Consider the following 18,968-nt stretch of genomic DNA (forward strand, 5'->3'; position numbering starts at 1 on the left):
TATATCTGGGGTCAAATAACTGGGCTACATCAAATTTAGGAGAAACAAAATTGGAGCTGTTCTTTTACTCAAAATGCCCCCGTCTGCTCAGAAAGGTTTGATCTAAATCTGGTGAAGCACTTGCTATGGAAAAGGCCTTAGTTCTTTTAGGCCTGAGTTGATGAAACAGGGGAGAAAGATACAGTGATACCCAGATAAATAAATCCTCTAAAGCCAAAGGCACTTGTAGCAAAGTCAGCGTGTTAATAAATGGGTTTGCAGGAACCTTCAGTTCCCTCCACACTGGATGAGAAGTGTCGTCACCTAACAAATGAGTCAGAGTCAGAGGTGTCAGATCCTGAATTTTTACAAAGATCGGGGTCAGAATCAGATTAAATTAGTAGCTAGAATTCTGGGAGTTCATATGAGCTAGCCAGTTAGGACAGAGAAGGGGGCATCATAAATGGATTCATGTACTGGACCAAATATGCACATTTTACTTACAGCTCCAGTCAAGACATTTCTGATGGCGAGGCTTTTTATTCAAAGTTATGTGTTTGCATGTTGGAGAGGATGCGGAGAAAAGGGAACCCTCATACACTGTTGGTGGGAATGTGAACTGGTGCAGCCACTCTGGAAAACTGTGTGGAGGTTCCTCAAACAGTTAAAAATATACCTGCCCTACGACCCAGCAATTGCACTGTTGGGGATTTACCCCAAAGATACAAATGCAATGAAACGCCGGGACACCTGCACCCCGATGTTTATAGCAGCAATGGCCACGATAGCCAAACTGTGGAAGGAGCCTCGGTGTCCAACGAAAGATGAATGGATAAAGAAGATGTGGTTTATGTATACAATGGAATATTACTCAGCCATTAGAAACGATGAATACCCACCATTTGCTTCGATGTGGATGGAACTGGAGGGTATTATGCTGAGTGAAGTAAGTCAGTCGGAGAAGGACAAACATTATATGTTCTCATTCATTTGGGGAATATAAATAATAGTGAAAGGGAATAGAGGGGAAGGGAGAAGAAATGTGTGGGAAATATCAGAAAGGGAGACAGAAAGTAAAGACTGCTAACTCTGGGAAACGAACTAGGGGTGGTGGAAGGGGAGGAGGGCGGGGGGTGGGAGTGAATGGGTGACGGGCACTGGGGGTTATTCTGTATGTTAGTAAATTGAACACCAATAAAAAATAAATTAAAAAAAAAAAAACAAAGTTATGTGTTTGCAATTTGGTTCCATAAGGGAGTTAATGGGATTAATTAAGACAAGATATAAGAATTTAAGGATTATTTTAAGGAGTGGGATACCTGGACCATGCATGCAGCCCAGCAGTCTCTTCTTGACAAAAACACCAAAGGATGGATCACTGGAAAGCATCACTGTCTTTCTTGGCTGACCTAAAACTTTGGTTGAGTCTGACTTCCCTTAGTAGTATTTTAATGTATCCATTATTCTTAAACTTGTTCTGGACTGTTTATTTTTGTGATAGTTTTCCATACTGGCTAATAGAATCTGTGTTGTTTACTGAATTTCTTTCACTTAAGTCTGAAAGAATATCCCTTAGTCTAGCTATTTCAGAGTTGAAAACAGGGATAGAAAAAAAAGTTCCTTCTCTCTTGTCCAAGGCCCTAAGCCAGTCTGGCCTAAACCATGCACTGGACACTGAAGAAAGATGGTCTGTGATGCATATCTACCTGATACGTTCCATCTCTTCCTCTTCCTCTGGTTTTCTCTTAACTTTCAACCTCTAACCTGGTTGCTTATTCCGCCATTATGTCCTTGCCCTGACTCTTTGATCTGTACATTATCATCTCCTGGTTGTGAATTCTTCCATCATCTGAAGTGATCATCTCTCCTTTTTTGGAGAACTTGTAGACCATCTTGGGACACAGGTCATCTGGCCCAATCTACTCACAGGGACTTGCCTACCTAACATGCTGTATCTCCTTCACCAGCTCAAATGTCCACCCCGCCCAAATAACGTACTCTGGTCTTTCAGATGAAACCATATACATGTTCACTTTATACACATCATTCATTTTTCTATGAATTGCAATCTTACATTTTTACAATTTAATATCTCAGATTCTAAAAACATCACACAGGAGCTGAAAATGAGCCAGGCTTTATCTTCTCAGTGGGGGGATAGCCTGACCAAGTTGCATAATCTTGGGAAGGTACAAATGAAACGAAACTACATCGTAGGGGGACAGAATCGGGGGGGAGTTCCTCTATAGTTGGCAGGCATGAGGAGTTTGTCAGATTGCCAGGACATATGTGAATTATCCAAAAGTATATTTACTCAGTGTTGTCCACTAGGATTAGTGATTCTTTTTCAAGGAAGCTGACACTGCAACTTTATTTCTCTTATCTTTCTTAAATACAATTATGATTTTGTTAGATCCTATCATAAGAAACCATGTTCTAGATTCCATTCCACCTCCTTAATTCCACAGACTTCACTCTCTCCTCTAAGCAGTGGCACAATGACCGTAGCCAGCACAGGCAGAAAGGTGGGCAGCAAAGCACACGTATACCTGTGTGTAGCACCAAAGCCCCTTCCTTATTCTACCATTCGACAATTGTTTTTTTTTTTTTAATCATGGATCTATTATATATGTTCTAAGCACTGGAAATCCAACAGTAAATAAAGCAGTTTATTATATACATAAATAATGTCTCCATCATCTGGCCCTTTTGTCTTTGCCCCCTGGTCCCTAAATTTTCCCTTGTGGAATTTATAATAAATAAGATAAACATACAGTTTATTAGGGATAAACATGAAAGATTAAAAAACAAAAAACAGGTAAGAGAGATTGGGAGACCAGAAAAGTCATCACCGAGAGGGTGCCATTTGCACAAATGCTCCAAGGGAAAGAGGGAGAGCAGCCTTGAGCATATCTGTCAGAAGAGCATCCCAAGACAGGAGAACAGAGAGAGCCAAGGCCATGAGGAAGCCAATGTGCCCAGGGAGGAGTAAGAATGGGGAGACCAGCAGGAGATAGATCAGAAAGGCTGGTACGTAGGATAGATCAAGGACTAACTTCTGGGTCACTGGTCAGCACTTTAAATTTTCTTGGGAGCTCAACTGAGGAATAAATGTGTTTTGAGGAGCATACTGTTTTATGGTTTAGGGTGATGACTCTGGTTGTTGTGCTGATAAGAGAACAAAGGGGGTTGGAGCCAGTGAGAAGACTGTGGCAGTAATCCAGCAGGTGTGGAATGCTGCTGGTGACTTGGACCAAGGTGGTGGCAGAGTGAGACGGGGTCAGAATCTGGATACATTTTGAAGGTAGAACCAAAAGGATTTGCTGGCCATGTGTATGTGAAATAGGAGAGAAAGAGAGGAGTTCGGGATGGCTCCAAGATTTTTTGACCCATGTAGACATCATGGACTTGGTGGGATCACCCTCTTGGGATCCTACATGGACCCACGTAGACCATGTAACTTGGTGGGATCACCAAGTCTTCTCAAATCTTCAAAGACTTTCTATTATCCTCAGTTTGGCAAGCATTTCTAAGTAATAATAGCAATACTAATGCTAGATTCTATCCAAAGTATTAGTGTTTTATAATTTTCAAATTATTAAAGCTTCATTCACTATGTTAGGTGGTTATACAGTTGACCCTTCAATAATGCAGAGGCTAGAGGTACTGACCTCCAGCGCAGTCAAAAACCCATGTGTAACTTTTGACACCCCCAAAACTTAGCTATTGATAGCCTACGGTTGACCAGAAACCTTACCGATAACACAAACATTTGATTAACATATATATTGTATATGTATTATATACTATGTTCTCACAATAAGGTAATCTAGAGAAAATATTAAGAAAACCAGAAGAAAAAATACACTGACAGTACTGTACCGTGTGTATTTACAGAAAAAATCCACATACAAGTGGACCTGAACAGTTCAAACTTGTGCTGTTCAACTATATATTTCTTTGTGGTTTTTTTGATTTGTAGATACATATAATGTTGCTGAATTTAATTTTCTGTTTCCACTTGCAAAATTCTTATCTAAAGAATACCCAAACTGGTTGTGCTTTTTTTAGGAGGGGAAATGCTGATGGCTTGGGCCATGGTGACTATGGGAGTATGGAGTGAGGAAGGGAGGGAGTGAAAGGTCAGGGGGTGGAGGGAGCAATGAGAAGGGGTCAGACTCTCAATATATCCTGAAGGCAGAACCAAGATCTTTTGGCAGACTAGGTGGGAAGTATGAAAGAGAAGAGAAATGAAGAAAATAACTTATCCTCGTGTATTAGCAGTTAAAAGATTTTTCATCACTAACAAGACTGAAGAATATTAGGTGATATCATTAATTTGTCCATGATTCATTCAACAATGATCATCTAGTGTCCTAGGTGCTGGAGACACATCTGTGAACAGGATGGGCAGAAATTCCAGCTCTTAAGGAGTTTACAGTCTCAAGGGTAGAGACAAATTATATGTATAATATATCAGATGATAAGTGCTAAATGCATGAGGGCAGGGTGCAGTCAAGGAAGGAGGATAGAGAGCAAGAGGAATTCACATGTGGTTAATTCTTAGGGCTTGTTAAATAATATATGGGATTTATTCCTGTGTCTATTTCTTTCTAACAGCTTGATGCTGGGAAATATGCTCATTTTATCAATTTGCCTACCAATAAAATAGAATATGGGTTACCTACTTAGTATTTCTAGATTTTTTTAGAGCATTGGAAAGAAGAATTAAGAATGGTGCCCATGGTAAGGGTAGTGCCCCCCTGAGCACACTGACAGTGTTCCCCATGAAGATAACAGAATATTTTTATTAGCAATGAGTAGTAAACTGTACTTGGTTAGACAGTAGTCACTGCAGACAATTGGGTTTAGATATCTACTTAGCATCACCTCTATTTAACCTAGCAGGTTGTCCTCATTAGGGCTTTTCACTTAGAAACTATTATAGCAATCATATACTGTATTTTTAGCATCTTATATAAACTTCCCCACAAATGCCCAAGTTATATAACCACCCCCCCACACCCAGACTTTTCTCCAGCCTCTCACAGAATTACAGTAGGGGCGAGGAGGTGTGTGTGGTGGGGGATCCCTGTCTTATGATTGAAAGGGTTAACGTCCCAGAGATCAGATCCCCCCTCCCCTGGATGGGGCTGGGTGTGCATCAACAAAGTGTGCTTCCTGATACCCCTTCTATTCTCAGCCTTTCCTCTGCTGTTAGATTTTCATGTAACAGGTGTCACGTTGCTGTGTTCCTGAGCTTGGAAGACTCGCTGCCTCCTCTCAATTGTGTTCAAACAAACCCTTAGGGCTCAGATCCAGAGGCAGAGGCACCTGAGAGATGGTTCCAGTTCCCTCATTTTACAGATGGCAAAGGACTTCCTCCCAGATAGCACAAATATGGGCGGCACCAGGTCTCCGGATTGCCCCTCCAGTATGACTTCGTTAAACCAGGAGTTTCTCAGATCTTAGTGTCCTCATACACATAAAATAAGGGCTATGAGAGGTGGTCTCTGAAGACCCTTTCATCTGTGCATTATGTACATATATGCTATTGGGTGTGTGCTGGTTATATTGGACTTTAGAGTTTACTGTTTTCAATGCACTAACCGGAATGTTACCAACTGCAATAAATCAGAAAGAGGATATAATTTTGCTTGGCTCTTTAAAGCTTAAATTCAGGCTTTCTTTTTTAATGGTAAGAATGTGAAGAAACAAATGGTAAATTCACCCACGGCAAAAAAAAAAAAAAGAAAAAAAAAGAAAAAAGAAAAAAGAAAAAAGAAAAAAAAAAAAGAGGCTCAAATACACATCTTCAGCTGACTCGTGTCCAGGAAAAGCACTATGTTACGTTATTCTTAAATAGGAGTTTACCTAACTATATCAGGAAAAGTCTCCTTCTGGTGTGGCGGGGGGAGGGCAGGGATACGAAGGGAATGATGGTGATAAGCATTTTCCAAATTAGGAAACAGATATGCTTTTCTTCTTACTCTCTTACATAACTGATCTATTTTAGAAGACAACACTAAAAAACTGAAATGAAATACAAATCTCATGATTTTACTACTTTGTTAGCAAAGACAGAGGCAAGTAATGCTCAGAGGGAAAGAGGGGAGAGCCTCACCCCGGTGTACTCTCTCTGGCCAGGGGGCTGCTTCGCGGGTTCCCCCTCCTCCACTGCAGCCTGCCCGGGGAGCCGGGGACCAAAGTCCGAATTTTAGAAAATGAATGAAGGTACTAGTTTTTCTCTCCTCTTAATTTAAAAGGCAGTCACATCAAAGCGCATATCCCCTTTTGGTGGCAGAGAATGATGGAAGAGTGACCTGCTACAGCCGGTGATTGTTTTGCCCCAGACTTCCTGTTTCAGAGGGAAACTGTGCAGCACAGAAAGGCCACAGAGGCAGCCTCTTACATAAATAAGTTACATAAATGAGAACCAGTTATGTAAATGTATAAACGAGCAAACATGAATTATAACCATTCACAAATGCCAAGGAGATCACGGCAAGATTCCTCCCACGGTCCCATTTTTTTTTTTTTTCCCTCTCACATTATTGTAATTGTACCATTTTATTTCACACCAGAATCAGATGTGCTTATCTGTCACATTTATTAGGGAAAGAAACTCGAAAGGACAAATGATACTTCACACTATTTTCTGAACCGTACATTTTACTTTTGGGGGAAATTCCATAATAAAACCTGACTGGAACTCTATCTGAAGGAAATATAAGCATATTTGTTAATTTATTATACTTCATGAGTAATCATGGACACATGCATGAAGTATTTACTATTGTACATTTTTGCCAGCTGCTGTTAAGGACAGGAATGTATCACAAAAAGTCAATGTCCATCTACATAGGAATATTTGTTTTCTCACTTATGGTTTCAAGTCTCGAGTATGTGAGCATTCATTCTTATTATTGAGGGAAGGCAATATGGGGGGGGGTTAGGATTAAATTCAAGGTCACAATTACGGTTAATCCCAATATTCCCCACCTCAGATGATTAGGAATTGCTCCTTGTTTCTTGGCTACAGTGTTTTTCAGGTGCAATCATGAATAGTACAGGAACCCGTTTGCCTCTGCACCCTGTTGGAATGGGAGCCTCCGCTTTTCCTTAACTAGCTTTTTTCTTGTTCCTTTGGGGCAATATATCCACATCTCGTCTGAAGTTACAGAATTTGCTCATTGTGTAGTAAAAACATATGTAACTCAAAAGCAGTTTTGAGCCTAACTGCCTGTTCCATATAAAGAAGGATGTTAATTAAACGTTAGCCCATTTCAGGCATAGCATGCTCGGGTTAACATTCCATTTACCAACTTTCTTTATTTTGAAAATCTCATGTAATATATCTCTGAGATCTAACACGGTAACCTAACAGTGAAATGAGAGAAGGGAGCAGAGCCTGCATATATTATTGGCTGTGTGATTTGGGACAGGTAACCTTCCCTCTCTGGGCAATTGTTCTAACCATCTGAAAAAGGATTAAAAGTTCTAAGTCATTTCCAGCATTAACCATCTAGTGGCCTGTTATCAGATCTGTATTCTCAACTGAGAGCTTTAAACTCGCTGATACCAAGTTTAAAGGAAATATAACCGACTTACAAAAACCCAGATCATTTTTTTTCCTTCTGTTGGCGATGCTGCAAACCCTGCGCAGGTTGTAGCGTTATAACTGCCCTATGAAAACTATTCATCTTGGTGGTTTCTCTTTAAAAATGCCAAATATAGGCCTTAGCCAGCTGTGGAGCATTGAATGAGATGGGAAGAGCGCGTCGGCCACCTTGGGAACCTGCGGGCTTTCTTCCTCGCGGTGGGGGCAGTTTTAAACAGGAAATCCGCAGTAACTTGCCACCGTGGAAAAGTGCCTTGTCCTCCGCTGGGAGTCGGCTCAGGAACGTGGGTGGGGTTATTTTGTTTCTAAAGTCGACCTAGCCTAGGCGGGAGGAGTCAGAGTCCCCAGACTGACTCGGCGCACCCTTAGGTCCTCCGCCTCTACATGTCCATCTGTAACTTGGGTGTAAAGAAACTGCAGACGTGCACCTGACCCCCACACGGGGAGGCGCCCACGGGCCGGGAAGACGAGGGCGGGGCGGGGGGCGGGTTCCCCCCCCCCCCAGGGCGCCGGGTGTGTCCGGGCGGTGCTGGCGGTCTGGGCTTTAGCCCCGGGGCCCAGCCGCCGGCAGAAAAGCACCCGCCAAGCGGGAATTAGGGGAGAAGCCTCGGAGGCAGGTGAGGGCAGGCGGCCGGCGGAGAGGCGAGGGGCGGGGAGGCCTGCGCGGCCCGAGGCTTTGTTCAATTACAAGCCAGGCCCCCGTTTCGGGAGGAGCCAATTAGAGCCCCGCTGGGGGATCATCTGACCTCGCGTTCCTGCCCAGGAGGGGCTTCGGGAGGGCGGGGCCAGGCGGCGGCTCCTCCGGGACCCGGGCGCGGGCCGAGCGGGGGAGTCCCGGGCGCCTGGGCGGAGCCCCGCCCCGCCCCGCCCGCCCCGCCCGCCCCGCCCCCGCCCGCCAGGCCCCGCCCCCGGGGCTTCCCGGGCGCGCGCCGCCCCGCTGTGTCCGCGCGCCACGCCCCCCAGCTCGCGGGCCGCGTGCGGAGCCGCGCGCCCCGGAGGCTCCGCGACCGTGGCGGCGGGCGGCGGCGGTGGCGGCGGCGGCGCAGCCCTCCGCGGGCCATGTCTTCTCCGGACGTGGCTAGGAGCTCCCCGGGGGGGAGCCGGGAGATGGCGCCCGCGCCGCGGGGCCGGGGCCGGTTCTGGGAAGTGGGCGGCGGCGGCGGCGGCGGCGACCGGCTGGAGCGCGCGGCGGCGGAGTCGGGGCGCTGGGAGCTGCTGCTCCGCCGCGGCGAGCTGCTGGCGCTGGGCGGCCACCTCAAGGGAGCGCTGGAGGCGTACGCGGCGGCGCTGCGGCGCGGGGCCCCGGGCAGGCCCGACTGCCTCGGCACCCTGGTGGACTGCCTGGTGCTCAGCTACCGGCTCCGCCACGGGCTGGGCTGGAGCGCGGCCCCGGCGGCGGGCGCGGACCCCGGGGCCGGCGGGCTGCTGCGCTGCCTGGGCTGCCGGGGCTTCCTGAGCGAGCCGGTGACCGTGCCCTGCGGCCACAGCTACTGCCGCCGCTGCCTGCGGAGGCAGCTCCGAGCCCGCTGCCGCCTGTGCCGGGACCGGCTGCCGCCCGCCGCCGCCGCCGCCGCCGCCGCCGATGCCGAGGGCACCACCCCGCGGCCGCCGCCTCCGGCCGCCGCCATCGCCGCCTCGGGCTTCAGGACCAGCGTCGTCCTCAACCACCTGGCCGAGAAGTGGTTCCCGGGCCAGCGGGAGCGAGCCCGCGCGGCCGGCCGGCTCGGGGACCTGCTGCACCAGGGACGCTACCGGGAGGCCCTGGCCGCCGCCTGCGAGGCGCTGCGAGCAGGTGACCGCGCGGGGATGCGGCGCGGCCCGGCCGACCCCCCCCGCCCCGCCCCGCCCCCGCCGCGACGGGCCGGCCACCCCGGGCTCGCGGCGCCCCGGGGGACGCTCCTCCGCCTCGCCGAGGCCGCCCGGCTCCCGCGCGTGGGGCTTCGGGGTCCCGGCGGGTGTGGGAGGGGGCGGCGCCCCGGAGTGCTTCGGTCACAATGGGGATCGCCTTCGGAGGCGGCTGTGACGCGGCGCGGGGAGGGGCGCCCCGGCTCGGGGTTCCCCGGCCGCGGCCCTGCGGTCTGCGGGAGCGCCCCGAGCGGAGCGGGCGGCCCGGGGGAGGGCGCCGGAGCGCGGGATGGGGTGGAAGTTGGGCGAGCCCGAGCCGCGGCTTCCTGCCGCGCTCCTTCCTGCAATTGGCCGGCCTGGCCGGGCCCGGCTGGGGCCGCCGCCCGCACTCGGCGGCCGGGGCGGGGGGCGGGGGGCGGGGCTCCCCAGCCCAGGCGGGGCGCGCGGCGTGTACCGTGGTACCCCGCAGAAGTCACTGGGGCAGTTGGAAGCCGCGGGAGGGCACAATTGCATAAGCTGGGGGGGGGGGGGTTGTGTAACGGGTGACGTCCGGTGGGCGTGGCGGGAGCTGGGCGCCCGCACCCCGCTCCGGGAGGCCCGGCCGGCCGCTGGGCGCGGGCGGCTGTCGGGGCTGCGGGGCTGCGGGGCTGCGGGGCTGCGGGGCTGCCGGGGCCCGCGCCCACCTGCGCACGCCTGCAGCGCTGGCTGCCCGAGGCCGGCCCCGTCACAGCGTAGACGCACGCGTGCTCACCTTCCGCACGGCCCTGGTTCACCGTAGACATGAAGAGGTGGTCTCCGCTGAGTTCTTAGACGCGCCCGCCTGCCTTTCCACTCCTGGCGAAGCCGTAGGGAAAAAGCCTTTTAGATCTTTTGTCTGATCCTTCTTCGTCTCCAAGAAGCCGCTTCGGCTTCCTGACCTAGGGTAGCACCGTTAAGGGGGTCTCAGGCTGCGGAAGGGGACCCTGCCCGACTTGAGGTAGAATAAAGAGTTCTTTACATCGGTGGTTCCCCCACTAGGGGGGGATTTTACCGCGGGGGAGGGGGGAAGGACATTATCTAGAGCAACATCTGGTAATAACTGGAGACCTTTTCGGTTGTCTCCCCTTGCGGGAGTGAGTAGTAGTGCTGGTACATCTAGTGGGCAAAGGCTCGGGATGCTGCTCAACCTCGTACAGCGCACCGGACAGCCTCCCACACAGTTACCAGGCCCCAAATGTCAATAGTGTCCCTCTTAAGCCTTGTGTTAAATAAGCACATTTCAAGGTTGGTGTCTTTTTTTGGCATGAAATAATGCTTGAGGGAGTAATAATACCGGAGAAAGTAGACATCCAAAATAAAAACTGATACTAGGTATTAAGTCAATTTATAAACTGTGTAACTGAAACGCTGTTTTGTGGGTCCTTTATCCTAAGTGCTTAGTCATTTTGAACTAGTGACCTTCTATTCAATACCTTTAGAGCCCAAAGCATAAACTTGGCATATTTTCATAGTCTTTGAGTATCTTTATGGGAAGTGTAAGCAGTCATAAAGGGGAATGATAGAATGATAGGCCCAGAACAAAAGACAACTAGTTGGAATACAAAATTCTGATACAGGCAGCTCCGCCTTTCTGGGTAAATAGTTTGAGGAAGTACAGACCATCTAGGCCATGGTCCTCATTTTAAAAATGAAGCAGGAGCAAGGACAGTGAAACGATTTGTCCCACAGTCCACACAGCTAGCTGGTTGGAGAGGCAACATTATATCCTCCATTTCTCCTAAATGTTGCACCTTGGTGGGTCCTAGCTTTAGAACTCATCTTTTGAAAATGTTTGGCACATTTCCAGAGAAGTTGTTGTTGTTTTGTCCTGGTATAAAATAAAGGCTAAAACTTACTGATAGCACCATGCACTATTAAATACTGCACTCCATAAAAATTAGGCACCTCATAAGAATTCAGGTCTTAATCTACAGAACAGTGAGCACATTTACTAATTTAAGGTCTGGCTTACTGTTCTATAACCAGTAATCTTTTAATTAAGGAGGATTTGGGGCTTTGGATTGGAGATATTATTTTTAACAGAAAAAAAAAAACCCTGTCTCTTTTTTAAAGACAATTTGCATGGTATGCACAGAAGAATTTTGCCTATTTAGCTACTTAAATCTTACTTTTGTGGAACTAGAACTCAAGTCTTTTGACTTTCACCTCATAGCCAATTTTTCCCTCTTCTGAGGTCTTTCAAAAATCATTAATTCCCTTCTCAAAAATGTGTCTGAATGTTACTAACAAGGATAACTTTTTTTCATCCCATAAATCTGTAGTGCAACATTGGAGGAAAAAAAAGATCTTTGAGTTAACAAATTGTAGTTGGTATAGATATCAAGTATTCTAACAATTTTGGGGGGTAAATAAAAATATTTAATAGAGTTAAAAATCTGTAGTTAGGCATTAACTTTTTCAGAGTCAGTTCATTAAATAGGCATTTGAAATGCGTTTATATAATTGTACAGTGGTAGTAACTAATGATATTTTCATTATTGCTGATAAGAAAAGACCTTCACTATAATTTCTTCACAAAATTCTTATGAAAAACTAAATACTATTAACTAGAAAAAGATAATCTAGTCTGCAGTTAGCCCACACCCGTCCAGATTTATCCCTGTTGACGAGAAAGGAAAGCTTGAAAACCTTTACCAAAATCAGAAGGTTCCCATTGAGATTACATAAGTTTCTGTCAAGTTGAAATATATTTAGATAACATTTAATCTATTGATCTTTTGGTATTAACTCTCAGATGTTTCATAACTTTCTGTCTCGTTAGTATTCAGGGCTATTATGTAAAAGCCTTTGCTGTGTTGAATCTTTATACTTAAGAGCCTGTTGAAATGCCCCCACTCTGCTGTGCTATTTCCCATTTATTTTTAATGAATTTTTGCACTGACTTGCCTCCTCCCTGTATACACCCCTCTCTCCTAAAAGAAGACAAAAGACTTGTAATTTACTGTTTGAACTGGTTTTAAAATAACAAAGGTCATAACAGGGAGACCAGTTTATTTCAAATACTTATAAACGTTTGTTTTTTAACATTAATTGTATAGTTCTTGCCTATTAAGCATGAAAAAATACTTTACATATCATTTGATCTTCATAAAGAATCCTGTGGAGTACCCTTAACCTCAGAAGGAAACTGAGGCAGCTAGCAGCGGAGGCGCAGCTGTCCTAGTGGTTAAAGCTGTGCACACTGGCAGCTGACCGCCCAGGCTTGCATCCCAGCGCAGCCCTCCACTTGCGCTCTGACCTTGGGCCTATTGTCTAACCTTTCTGTTTTGGTTTCCTTATCTGAAAAGAGAGAATAAGAATAGTATCTCATAGATAGATAGCAGTAGTCACAACTACCTAGGGCTGTTGGGAGAATTAGATGTAGAGTGCTTTGAATGGTGCCTGACAAAATAAATGCCTAGTAAATATTAATTAAAATATGTTTAGGGGTGCCTGAGTGGCTCAGTCAGTTAAGCATCTGCCTTTGGCTCAGGTCATGATCTCAGGGTCCTGGGATCCAGCCCTGCCTCGGGCTCCCTGCTCAGCGGGAAGTCTACTTCTCCCTTGCCCCCCGCCCTCCTCCTGCTTGTGCTCTCTCACGCTCTTGCTCTGTCTCTCAAATAAAGAAATAAAATCTTAAAAAAATTTTTTTAAATGTAAAAGTTGTGCTACAACTAGAAGATGATTTAGCTAAAATGAAAATCTAAATGTTATGATGTCAGTCCTGTTCTTTTCTCGCTCCCACATTAGTATTACCAGAGTGAGGGTTAACTCCTGATTCTAGCCTATGTATGTGAATTAGTAGTAACATTTTAGCACCCATCAATAAAATAGAGATACTGAAAGGCTTTAATTATAAATAGATTAGTCAAATTATAGGTAAATACTAAATACACTTAGAATGTAAAGGTGTTTTGGGGGTGTCTGGGTGGCATAGTCCGTTAGGCCGATAAGTGTCTGCCTTGGGCTCAGATCAGGATCTCAGAGTCCTTGCTCAGCCAGGAGTCCGCTTCTCCTCAGTCTGCCCCTCCCCCCACTGCTTTTGTGTTTTTTTATCTCTCTCTCTTAAATAAAATTAAAAAAAAAAAAGACAATGTAGAGGTGTTTAATATCTTAACTAGGTTAATGCGAAGAGATTTAAATTTATTTAATCAGTAAACTTTGTATGCCCTAAGTTAATCTGTAAAACACTTGAAATAGTATACACTGACATTTACATGGTGTCTCATAGTTTACAAAATATTTTCATTTCCCTTAACTGATCCTTACAAAAGATCACATGAGGTAGGAGGGCAGCTTTAGCATTCCTAATTCACGGATTGAAAAAGAGAGCTCCAAGAATTTTAAGTGACTTTATTGAGGCAAGTAAATAAGTTAGAACTGAAAGCAGAAGCACCAGGTATGTGGATCCTGTTTCTAAGACTAAAATTCATTTTAAAAATTAGCATATAAGTCATAAATCTCAAGTATTCTTATTATTTATTCAGTGGGTATTTACTGAGTACTTACTACATACATGGCTAGAAATATAGAAGTGGACAAAATACAGACTGTGTCCTTATAGAGTCTGTATTTCTTTTATTTCTTTTAAAGTTGCAGTAAATTGGTATTTATTGAAAAGAAAAGGAGTTTATTGCTTAACTGACATAACAAACAGCCTATATGCAATAGATCTCTGATTCACCTTTGAGTCAGAAGGCACTTTAAGGATTTTTGCAGTGCCTCAGGGTCACTACAAAAAGCAGTCACACTGGCATAGTCTTACTGATATAGAGGATGGGAAAAGGGGTTATATAAATGGTAAGTGGTGTTTTAAGTAATTTCCATGTCTTTTATCTGTTCTTTATTCATAAAACAATGCAAAATTTATCAAAACTCCATTATCTTAGATTTCTAGTTATTTGTATATTAACCTTTGGTGTATGCAGAATTGTTTTTCTATTAGTAGAAAATTTATAAGTCTTAGATATATTTAAGTGAAATTTTAAAGGCATTTATATAGTATTCTACTATTTGCGTTGTAGATATTTTTCAAAATTGTTATATGTTTTACTGTAGAAGGTGAATGACCTAGACTCTAAAATGCAAGACGGAAGCTTCTGTTCAAATTTCAACCCCTTTGGTAGGATGGGATCAGTGTTGTTGTTTTTTTTTTTTTTTTTCCTTCCTCTCCTTTTATCCAGTCTGTACTACTTATCCCTGAAGATGTTTCTCACCTGGTAAAGTTTTATTTAGGTAACAGAAAATACTCTAATACCTTGTATCAAGAGCTAATCTCATTGCTATTCAACTTATTTTGAAATACTTTGTAATAGTAACAACATCTATTTTTTATTGAGCATTTTGTGCCAGGGATTGTGTTAACTGTCAACAGGCATTGTCTATGTAGTTTTCACAACTTAAGTGAAGTCTTAAGATGTAGGTGTCACCAGCATTGTATAGGTGAGGAGACTGTTTAAAGAGTAAGGTAAACTGTCCAAAGTAGATCTAAACCCAGGTGTTCTGAATCCAATAGTTATCACCTTAAGTATGCCAGACTACTATTCCTGGACTTTATTAATCACTAATAACTTCTCCATTGACAGCTTTTACTTTAAAGACTTATTTATTTTATTTTAGAGAGAGAGAGAGAGAGACAGCATGAGCTGGAGCAGAGGATGGGGGGGGGGCACGGAGGGAGAGGGACAGAGGGAGGGAGAGAATCCCAAGCAGATTCCCTGAGATCATGAACCAAAATCAAGAGTCCGCTGCTTAACCCACGAGCCATCTAGGCAGCTTTTAGTTTAACTGTGATAACCAAGCCCTACCATACTGAACTTGAAAAGTTCTTTGACAGAAGCAAAGAAATTTGGCATTTTGGTTAGCCATTGAGATTGTTGAAATAGAGCAACATATAAATCTCAGAAAAAGACATTGGGAAAAATGAGTAAAAGATTATGAACATGGAATTTTTTTCTTATGCATAAACAATCTAAATAGGCAATAAATACATAGTTTTAAAGGACAAGCTTACTGTAATGTAATACACTGCATTGTACATGTAATTTTTGGCATAGCCATTCAACTATATAGACAGTGACTAAGGAAATAAGCAGATATGTAAAGGCATACACGATAGGTGTTCATTGAAGTACTTATTAAAAATTTATTTATTTAGAGAGCACACAAGTGGGGAGGGCATAGGGACAGAGGGAGAAAGAGAATCTCAAGCAGACCCCCCATGGAGCTCAGAGCTGGAGGCAGGGCTCCATCCCAGGACCCTGAGATCTGACCTTAGTGGAAATTGAGAGTCTGTGCCTCTGTAGTAGAAAATGCTGGAAGTAAAAACTGCTGAATAGTATATTTTAAAATGGATTGCGAATGTGGTAGGATTCTTTGCAACCATTAAAAATCATGTGGATTTAATTGCATTGACAAAAAAGCGGGTTGTAAACTATATTTAGGGTAGAGTTCATGAAACTATAAAATTAAAAATGTAATCTACACATATAGGAAAATGGCATAGGTTATAGGCCAACACTGGTTATTTCTTTATAGAGGGAAAAAGATTTTTATTAATATTCAGGTTTTACAGATTTTGTAAGTAAACATAGTTTTTATGATCTGAAAAAAAGTTTCTTGAAGATGAATTAAGGAAACCACCTTAGGATTGGAACAAAGATGAGTAATTGGGATTCTGGGGAACTCTGCTCAGCCCATGAAATGCCTCAGCAGCTTAAGACCTGGTTTCCTCAGATGTGTAGCACGATTTTATTTAATTTTTTTTTTTATTTGCCTGATGCCTGACAATACCACTGGGTCTAAGAGAAGAGAAAATGGGAGCATGAATTAAGGAGCATAAGGGGACAGATTTTAATGAGTTTCCCCTTGTTCAGCAAACATTTAGCAAAGCCAGGATTTGAGGACACAAAGACAGGAAATAATGGAGGGAGCTCAAAAATAGATTTTAGAATGAATGCAGTGCACATACAGTGAAGGAACAGTCATAATAGCCAACATTTACAATGTACCAAGCCCTCTTCTGAGTATTTTGCATACATTAACTTACTCTTGAGTAATCCTGTGAGGTAACTGCTATTATTTGCCAAAGTGAACAGAAAGAACTCTGGAGCCATACTGCCTGAGGGAGAATCTAGAGTCCACCACTTCCTAGCTTTTTGATCTTGACAAGTTACTTAAACACTCTATGCTCAGTCTCCTCATCTATGAACATGTGGACAGTGCTAGACCCACGTAGGATTACTGAAGGTTGTAAATCATTTAGAATAGTACATAGTAAGTGGTGTTTCTTTAAAAATAAATAAATAAATGTTTAGAAAACGCCCTCAATTTTGTAGCTGAGGAAACAGGTAGAGAGGTGTTTGGCACTTTGCCACAGTCACTCAGTGTGACTTAAGAGCTCCTGCTCTTGATCCTCCTGATGTTCCAAGTGAGGGTAGACTCAGAAGAAAGCATCTTGAGAAGAGATCAGTAAGATGAGTCCTGTTGGATGAGAAATCGTTCCCCAGACCAAGGGGAGGATTAAAGTAGAGCCCTGACAAGGAGGGAGTTCTGTAAGCAAAGGAAGGAGGCATGAAACAGAATGGCATGTGGGGCAGGGTGAGGTTAGGAATTACTGGAGCCTTGTTAAGTAGGAGGTTGATAATAACCAGAAGAAAGGCTGGAGAGCTGGGCAGGAGCCGGGAGTTTAGGGAATTGTATGTTGTACTGAAATACACATCTCATCTTATGGAGGGTGAGGATAGAAGTGGGGTAAAATTGGAGACAGGGAGAGCAGTTAGCAAGTTGTTGCAAAAATCTTAAGAGATCTGAGTCCAAACCCTTAACCAAGGCTGTTAGCAGTAAGATTGGAAAAGACCAGGGACAGATTTGAGAATTATTATAGGAGGTAAAATTGACAGAGTTAAGGATTTGACTTGGGGGGTCCAGTGGTATAATTAGTAGAGAATACAGAAAAAAAGACTTTTTTTAAAAAAAATGGAAACATACTGAGTTTGAAGAAATTATAGCAGGTGGTTGGAAATTTGGTGAATCTGAAGGCAAGTTGAAAAGCTCAGAACTGGGGCACCAGGGTGGTTCAATCAGTTAAGCATCTGCCTTCAACTCAGGTCATGATGCCAGGGTCCTGGGATTGGGCCCCACATTGGGCTCCCTGCTCGGCAAGGAGTCTGCTTCTCCCTCCATCCCTTCCCCTCCTCTCACTTGTATTATCTCTCTCTTAAATAAATAGATAAAATCTTTAAAAAGAAAAGCTCAGAACTGAAGATAAATATGTGAGAGGTGAGTCATGGTTTTAGTACAATTAGCCTGAATGGGATCTTTGTATTTCTTCACCTTTTCACAAATTGGGTCTGTATGTGCCAGGCACTAGGGTACCTGTGGTAGTGGTCTGAGGGGTCCCTCCCTGAGGCCATGCTCAGTTGAGGTGACTTTTTCTCTTTAGGGTGCTCAAGGCCAGGTAGAGAACATACTGGAAACATTTGTTTTGACTCTTTCAAACTTGAATTACTAACACAGCTGGGCTGATAGTTGTATTTTGGGTGGGTTTTTTTTTTTTGGCGGGGGGCGGGGGGAGATGGTCACAATTGCATTTTGCAGAAGTTTACGTGGAGGGCAGACACTGTATGCTTTGATAATTTGAGGGTCTCAGTGCATTTGGCTCTTTTTTAGAATTAAGAGTTTGAAATAAGTGGGTGGATTGGCCCTAATCTCAATTTTGGGCAATTTAAACTCACTGGATAAAGTTCTCCCTTTATAAAGTCATTTAAAATAATTATTCCATTAACATTTGAAGTTCTTAATATAAATGTTACCTATGAGGAATTAGGGAACAAGACTTTTAAAATCTAGTCCTGTTATATGTACCTCTTCTGTTCTCCCTATATATACTAATTTTATAGGCTCACCTTTAGGGAATCCCAAGAGCCTTGGTGTTTTTGTGTTGGGAGAAGTGGGGAAAGAGTCTGTTTTTATTTTGGTCAGAGTGGAGAAGTGTGATACATTGTCTGGCTGTTGTCAATGACAGAGGTATTCTCGGACACTTGCTTCAGTGCTGACCTACAGAAGTGTATTGAGTAATTAAGGCATCGATAAAAGGGTTTGATATTCTAAAATTTTGCATCAAGTGTGATGCGATGGGGACCTGCTGTAAAAGAAAAAATTTGGAATGAAAAAAAAAAGGCCCCTTCAGGTACCCAAGAGGGGAATGGGCTGCGTGCTGCAACAGTGAACTCCCTGTATCTGAGATGCAGAGAAGGGGGGCGGGGGGCCAAGGATGCTGCTGGAAGCACCCCAGCTCTGGGTGAGCAGTCCTTTATGGGTCAGGGTTTTTTTTTTTTTTTTTTTTTTTTATGCTTTTGCATTGACTACTCATTCTTGGACTATTTTGGCACATGCTGCTCTCAATTTTCTAAACTCTAGTTATTTTTGTCAAATCAAGATTACATGATCCCATTTCACAATAAAATAAAATTTTCTAATTAGATTGTAAGCTCCTCAAAGACAG

General features: G+C 44.4%; 1 protein-coding gene across 1 annotated transcript in view; it reads left to right on the forward strand.

The window, feature by feature from the left end:
- The first annotated feature begins 8,631 nt into the window (after positions 1-8,631).
- The window catches only part of LONRF1 (LON peptidase N-terminal domain and ring finger 1), a 36,897-nt gene continuing 26,560 nt past the window's right edge, over positions 8,632-18,968 (forward strand). The window contains exon 1 of the mRNA XM_072776219.1: positions 8,632-9,392. Within this exon, the coding sequence (XP_072632320.1) occupies positions 8,660-9,392 (733 nt within the window). The 5' untranslated portion in view covers positions 8,632-8,659. The remainder of the gene's footprint in view (positions 9,393-18,968) is intronic.

The sequence above is a fragment of the Canis lupus genome, chromosome 15 (genome assembly GCF_048164855.1).
Source record: "Canis lupus baileyi chromosome 15, mCanLup2.hap1, whole genome shotgun sequence".
Classification (NCBI taxonomy): domain Eukaryota; kingdom Metazoa; phylum Chordata; class Mammalia; order Carnivora; family Canidae; genus Canis; species Canis lupus.